General features: G+C 56.5%; 1 protein-coding gene across 1 annotated transcript in view; it reads left to right on the forward strand.

Annotated features, from left to right (window-relative positions):
* Window positions 1–5,637, forward strand: part of PADI4 (peptidyl arginine deiminase 4) — a 37,399-nt gene extending 31,762 nt beyond the window's left edge. Inside the window, exons 12-16 of the mRNA XM_059376396.1 lie at window positions 1,021–1,162; window positions 1,388–1,490; window positions 2,426–2,493; window positions 3,126–3,266; window positions 5,155–5,637. Of these exons, the coding sequence (XP_059232379.1) occupies window positions 1,021–1,162; window positions 1,388–1,490; window positions 2,426–2,493; window positions 3,126–3,266; window positions 5,155–5,388 (688 nt within the window). The 3' untranslated portion in view covers window positions 5,389–5,637. The remainder of the gene's footprint in view (window positions 1–1,020; window positions 1,163–1,387; window positions 1,491–2,425; window positions 2,494–3,125; window positions 3,267–5,154) is intronic.
* Window positions 5,638–7,565: the final 1,928 nt, after the last annotated feature.

Raw genomic sequence — 7,565 nt, forward strand, 5'->3', positions numbered from 1 at the left:
GTGTGCCAGGCACTAGGCAGGTGCTAGGAAGGAAGGCAGCCATGAGCCTAACAGACAAGGCCTTGCTGCTATTCTAGTAAGAAAGACACAAAGGGGGGCGCCTGGGTGGCTCAGTGGGTTGGGCCACTGCCTTTGGCTCGGGTCATGATCTCGGGGTCCTGGGATCGAGTCCCGCATTGGGCTCTCTGCTCGGCAGGGAGCCTGCTTCCTCCTCTCTCTCTCCTCCTGCCTCTCTGCCTGCTTGTGATCTCTGTCTGTCAAATAAATAAATAAAATCTTTAAAAAAAAAAAAAAGAAAGAAAGACACAAAGGTAAACAAGTAAGATAATTTCAAAGAACAAAGAATACAAAAAAGACAGGGACACAGGAGGAATGGGAACTGATAGGGAGACTAGGGAGGGCCTCGCTCATGAGGGAAGGCCTGATGACAATAAGGACATGGCCATGGGGAGAGCTGTGGTAGAGGGTTCCTGGAATCTCAGAGAGCATGTGCAAAGGCCCTGTGACAGGACTGAACCTGGTGTGTTCAAGAAGGCCAGAGTGGCTGGAAGAGACTGAGTGAGAAAGAGCAAAGGCCTAGATCAGGAAGGCCCTTGGAGGCCGGAGCAGGAAGACAACTGCAGGCCACAGAGGTAAAGGAACGTCCCCAGAGCTACATGGTTAACAAGGGATTACCCACTGAGGTCGGATTGGCTCTCCCTGTCACTGTGGATAATACAGGTTAGCCCCATGTTTACCCACAACCCCAGCATCTGGACTGAGCCAGTGGGCAGTGCTCTCGGAAGCCGGGCTCTGGTCGTACTCACTGGACTGACGTGGTGTCTCAGTTTCCCTCAAAAAAACTGGAATGGCCAATGGTAAACTCCTCTGATGTTTGAGGATAGAATAAAGTTATCCAGGCTTCTGAGTCCCTTCCCTAGCTGAAGGAGAACCTCGACCCCCTTGGCAAGCCTCCATGCCCTCAGAGGCCCCCCGTTGCACCTCGCACCCTGCAACGCTCCCCTCATCCTGTGTCGGCAGCACGGAGAACCACGAGATGAACCAGGCCGTGCAGGACTTCCTCAGCGCCCAGCAGGTGCAGGCTCCGGTGAGGCTGTACTCCGACTGGCTGTACGTGGGCCACGTGGATGAGTTCCTGAGCTTCGTCCCAGCACACAAGAAGGTGCGCAGTCTGGGGGGGCTGCCTGAAGGAAGCCACACGCCTGCTCCCTGGGCTCCCAAGCATTGGTCTGCACTCTGCTTGGGAGGCCTGGCCTTATAAGCGTGACCAGCTCCCCGTCAATCCCAGGAGGGGCCACAAAGGAGACTGGCAGCCTAGGTCTGCGCTGACACTTCTGGGAGCCCCAGGGGCAAAGCTGACCTCTGAGCCCAGTGTTTCTGCCCCCAGGGCTTCAGGCTGCTCCTGGCCAGCCCCAGGTCCTGTTACAGACTGTTCGAGGAGCAGCTGGAGAAGGGCCACGGGGAAGCTGCGCTGTTTGAAGGCGTCAAAAGTAAGTTGGCTCTGCCTTGTTCTGGAATCTCAAAGAGCATGTGCAAAGGATATTCTTCCATCCAAGGTCCTTTCTCTGCCTTCATGCGGTCGCCCACTGCCAGATGGGGGCCTTTGGGCAACGGCTCTCCTCTGAGCACCTCCTATGCCCTGGGCACGACGCTGAGCTCCAGGGATGCTGTGTGCACAGGACGGAGTGGCGCCCACTGTCACGGGGGTTGGGGGGCAGGTGCTCATTCACAGTCCTGGGAAAGTAGTCAAGGAAACAATGGTGACACAGGCACTTTAGGAGTATCTGGGAAGAGTTCAAGGGAGGCTTCCTAAAGGAGGCAAAGACCAAGCAGGAACACGAGGAAGGAGCAGGAGTTCGCCCAGTGGGGCAGGCAGTGGGAGGAGAGGAAGAGAGAGATCTCAGACAGAGGGAACAGTGAATGCAAAGGCACAGAGGCAGGAGAAAACGAAATGTGTTTGAGGACTTGAGGAAAGTTCAGTCTGGCTCAAATGATGATTGAATGGAAGGAAGGAGGGAGGGAAAGAAAGAGCCTTCTCGTTGGAGCACAGAAGGGGATCCTAAAGGTCGCAGACATGCGCTGGGTCAGTGTTGGTAACTCCCCGCGGATGGGAGTTTTTATCTAATATCTACAGCATGTTGCGTGGCATCGGACCATGGTTAGATCTCCGTTTGCCTCTTGGGAGCTGGGATCCCTCTGGAAATACTTTAAAGGAGTGAGAAACACTTTGAAGGAGAACTTACACTGATAAAATACTTTATTAAAGGCCGTTGCCTCCTCGATGCTCGCCACAAACCTGCACCTTAGAAATTATAACTGCCCCCATTTTCTAGATGGGAAAACTGAGTCCCCACTGTGCCTACTGGGAAGAGGGACATCAACCTCTGAATTCATCTTCATTCTTTTTCCTTTTCCTTCATGACAGGAAAAAACCAGAAAATAAAGGACCTTCTGAAAGACAAGAAACTGAAAGAACATAATTCATATGTGGAGGTACTGGCCTGGGTGCCCAGCCCAAGGGGATGCCTCAGCCCAGGGGGACTGAGCCACCCACCCCACCGCCTTCCCCTCCCTGGGAGCCGTAAGGCAGAGCCTCCCACTGGCTGCGGGTCAGCTTGGTGAATGGCTTTGGGATTTAGGTCAATGTGTGTGGGACAGACAGACGTCAGTCACCACTGTGGGAACACACAGTGGTGATGCGTGGAAAAGAGAGGAAGAGCAGTCAGGAAAGCTGGAGCCACAGCAAGACAGGGGACACTCTCAGAGACAGAGGGACTAGCAGGAGAGAAGCCAAGTGCTAGAAAGACACAGAGTGACCGTAAAGATGGGGACACCGAGGCAGAAGCCAGAGGCAGAGGGACTGAGCAGAACAGAGGGAGGGAAGGAGGAAAGAGAAGGAAGGGCCCATCACTGTCTTCCTGGCCCTGTCCTTGGTCCTTCCCTTGGCCAGGCCTCAGCTCCAGACCGCCCTCCCCCACAGCTGTCCCCACCCCTTCCCCGTGGCGGCTCTGTCATGCCCCATCACCCCTACCCAGACCCTCCACCTTCTCACCGTCCCCACCACCCGACCCCCATGCCAGTTGGCTCCACCCTGCCCACCGCACCCCCCCCCGCCACGCCCCTAGAGCTGCATCGACTGGAACCGGGAGTTGCTGAAGCGGGAGCTGGGCCTGACCGAGCGGGACATCATCGACATCCCCCAGCTCTTCAAGCTCCAGGAAGAGGTCAAAGGGACCCTCAAGGCCAAAGCCTATTTTCCAAACATGGTGAGGAAGGTGGTCTTCGGGGTCAGCCCACCTTTGCCAATGGCCTGAAGTCAGAGACCCTGGGCACAGATCGGGGTGGGGGGCTGGCTGTCGGCTTGGGGGTCTGCATGGCCGTGGGCAGTTCCCAGGGTGGCTCTGGGCATCTCACAACCACCCTGGGAGCCCAAGACTCTCAACGCTCCCACCTCAAAGATGAGGCACAGAGAAGTCGGGTCTCTGGCAGCATGGGATTCGGGGCTGGGTCTCAAAGCTGCGGGTCTGGCTGCAGAGCCCATGCCCTCACCACATGGCACTGCCCGCTGTGGACTTCCCTGTGCGGGGCACCGTGGGTGGGCGGTGGGCAGAACAAGCGGCTGAGCTTGGCTCTCGGGTCGCATTTGGAAGGGATAGGGGGGGGGGGGGGGCACCATTTCAGATGGTCCAGGAAGGCCTCTCTGAGGCCACGAGGCTAGCATGGCCCAGGCTGGGTGGATTCTGTCCCGTGAAGGGGGGACTTGAGGGAGATCCCACCTTTGGTGAGAACTCTTAGCCGTTTCTGCCCCACTCCCTGCCAAGCACCATCTCAAAGCCACATCTATTGTATTGTTACAGTCCCTGTGCCCTGACTCTGTCTCTCCAAAGGATACTCGAGGGCCAGGCAGAAACCTCACCCAGTTCTGCTGGGGCCCTGCAGCCGCCCTCTCCTGCTGGGGCTGGAGGTCACGTTCAGGGAGGAGCCAGGAGCCCCCCTTCCCCGGCACAGGGACGTCAAACTGGTTTCCCTAGGTCACTGGGGTTCCAAGACGGTGTCTTAAAGCTGGTATTTTGGATTTGTTCTGTTTTAGGCATCAAGGGACCACACAGGATTTTATTTGGAAGAGGTTCTGTGGCTAAAACAAAGCAGGAGGGGGCATCTTGACTACAATTCCTTGGCCCCAGGCATTTTGTTTCTCGGTGTTAGCTCCTCCGGGTTTCCCAGGCAGGAAAGAAGGCTGATACCTAGCAGGGGATGAGGCATGGGGAATGAAGTCATTGGTGCTACTCTGTGCCTGGGCTGCTGGAGGCTCTGGAAGGAGCCTGAGCACGAGCTGTGACTCACCCCAGGAGCCCACAGTGGGAGGTCGGGTCGTGGGTGTGGAACAGGCCGAGAAATTCAGGGTACAAGACTCACAGCAGGGGCTGGGTCTGGACCATAACAGAGAATGAGACGCCCGTCCCCGACTCCTGAGCCCCAGAGACAGACCCCACACCTGTTCCGTGAGCCTGACGTCTGAGCGTCACAGCAACGGAAACCCCCTTGGGCTCATCTGGCTGATGAGGCTCAGAGAGGTGAAGCGACTTGCCTGAGGTCACACAGCGGTTGAGGAGATGGGCTGGGATGCAAACCCATGTGGGCCTAGAGCCAGAATCCTCCTCCGCTCACCTCCAGTATAAGGGAGGAAACAGTCATTACCTTAAACGATAATACACGGAGAGTGACACCAAAAAGGTAGTCCTTTATTCGTCCAGTCAACGGATACTTACTGAGAGCCTGCGATGGGCCAGGCGTCGGGCTGGCAGCCGCGGGAGGACCCCAGAGGAGGAGCACTGACTCGGAACTCACGGGAGGCTTCACAGAGGCCGTACAACTTGAGTTGGGCCTGGAGGGACAGAGAATTTGCCAGAAGGTGGCAGAGGGGGAAGGAGAGGGTAGCGGTGAGATCATGGGTGCTGGAGTCCGACAGAATTGGGTATAAGGCCCAGACCAGCAGGGCGGCTGGAGGTGGCCCACTTGACCTGTCTGGGCCTCTGTTTCCCCATCTGTGAAGTGGGCTGCTAGTGCGGAAGGTCAGAAGGAAAAGGGGACCCATGGGCGGGGGATGCGGGCTGCACACCGTTGGCCCCGCGCTGGGACCCCGCTCCTTTGCAGGTGAACATGCTGGTGCTGGGCAGACACCTGGGCATCCCCAAGCCCTTCGGACCTGTCATCAACGGCCGCTGCTGCCTGGAGGAGAAGGTGCGCGCCCTGCTCGAGCCGCTGGGCCTGCACTGCACCTTCATCGACGACTTCTACGCCTACCACGTGCGGCACGGGGAGGTCCACTGCGGCACCAACGTGCGCCGGCAGCCCTTCTCCTTCAAGTGGTGGCACATGGTGCCCTGAGCCTATCCCCTGCGTACCCTCCCCCCCAGGTCCAGCCAGAGGTGCTGGGACCCTGCAGTGTGGCATTGCAAGAGCTCTGGGGGACAGGTCAGCTCCCTGGGCGTGGCTACCCTCCCGCGGCGGCTTGCTCCCTTCCGCGATGCCCTGGAGCCCCTGGGCACCCCCTCTGAAGATCCCAAGATAGACCCATCCTTGCAAACTCATTTCTGCTGTGAGAGGCTGCAATAAAGCTGTATAATCTTTTTGTCAGGGAGGTCACACTATCATTGCTATCATTCGTATGTTCCCTCGTTGTCATGGTCAGATTGAATGTTACCAACGGGAAGATGCTACAGGATGTGTTGAATGTCAGTGTTACGACGTGTGGCTTTTCCTCCCAGGTCAATATTTGGTCTGTGAAATCTTCTGTGATCTGAGCCCAGCTCATTCTAAGTTCCCACGGAGACTTTGGGGGTGGGGGGGCAGGAGGAGGGCTGAGCCCCGAGGATACGGCCCATCTCTCCGCTAAGCTGCATTGACGTCGGTTCCCCTGCAGCCAGCCGGGAGAGCATCCCGGGACATACAGTCGCCTGTCTGATGATTCACGCTCACATGTATGTGTGAAAGACACACCTCAGCTGTGTGTTTCATGATAAAGAAATATACAGGAAGCATACCAGATTCCGAGCGCCTCAGCAGGCAGTGTGACAGGGACAGTCACGTCCGCCTGGGACGTCTCGGGAGACCCCAAAGGGATGCATACAAAGTTCCAAGGGGAAAGGTGGGGCTGGGAATTGCATTCTTGTTCATGCTGTCCTTTGAGGAAAAGGCAACAGACGGCCAGTGCTAGAACACGACGGGGCATGAGTGTGAGGATTTGACTGCCCTGTGAGATCCATCCAGATACCAGCGAATTCTCTGTGTCCCTCACATGTGTGGTTTCCATTCCAAGCCCCGCGAAGGAGCTTGTTTGATGCTGTCCCCAGGCTACCTAGAGCTGGGTGTGGCCCATAGCAGGAGCCGGGGGGCGGGGGGTGTTTATGGGATGAAGTCACTTGTCTCCCTCTGTGTGCCTTGTGTCTGGTTTCTTTTATGGCCATGACACAGAGACTTAGGTTCCTCTATAGATAATGAAATCTGATGCCTTCAGCTTTTATTTTATTTTTTTAAAATATTTTATTTATTTATTTATTTGACAGACAGAGACCACAAGTAGACAGAGAGGCAGGCAGAGAGAGAGGAGGAAGCAGGCCCCCTGCCGAGCAGAGAGTCCGATGTGGGCCTGGATCCCAAGACCCTGGGATCATGACCTGAGCCGAAGGCAGAGGCTTAACCCACTGAGCCACCCAGGCGCCCTTGCCTTCAGATTTTAAAAATGAAGAGCAGACCTTGGCCCCATAGAGTCTGTGATGCTCAGAAAACACCCAGAGATACTGTTTCCGTGTGGTCGTGGACAGCATGTGATGGTGGAAAGAGTGGACTTCCAAAGCCTCTGTCCACAGACCACAGAGAAAAGGATCCAAAAAACCTGGGTCAAACCGTGCTTCTCCGAAGACAGTCAGCAGCTTCCCCTTCACGATTGCTGCAGCAAAAGATGCAGGAGCCATTTTTGTGGACCAGAAAGTGGACTGTGCCCAGAGGGGCGTTGGTGTGAGGTTATCCCTGAATGTGACCGACAGGACAGCTACCCGGCTCAGCATGCAGAAGCCAGAGGTTTTGCTAGATTACAGGAGCTGCCGATGGACCGAGGGACAAGCTGGTGACTGAAGCAGCCTTGGCATCAAGACAGATGCAGGGGAGCCTCATGGACCCACTCCCCACACACAGGGCAGGAGCCTCTGTGAAGGACTGGGGAAGCCCAAGTGCAAGGAAGCACCTTCTGGAAGTGCTGCCAGCCCCGCAGAGCAGACAGAACCGTCCTAGGACAGCGCCCCGGGAAACAAGAACTTTCCAGCTGCCTCCCCTCCCCTCCCCGGCAGTCACCAGTTACTTGCCTGTAGCTGCCGTACATAACAAGTTACCACAAACCGGGTGTCTTGAAACAACCAAAATTTGTTCTCTCCCTTCTGGAGGGCAGAAGTCCAAAATCAGTTTCAAGGGGGCTGAAATCAAGGGGCGGGCAGGGCTGTGTTCCCTCTGGGGGCTCCGGAAGGAGTCCACTCCTCACCTCTCCCAGCTCCTGGTGACCGCCGGCAACC

Source organism: Mustela nigripes, chromosome 14 (assembly GCF_022355385.1).
Source record: "Mustela nigripes isolate SB6536 chromosome 14, MUSNIG.SB6536, whole genome shotgun sequence".
NCBI lineage: Eukaryota > Metazoa > Chordata > Mammalia > Carnivora > Mustelidae > Mustela > Mustela nigripes.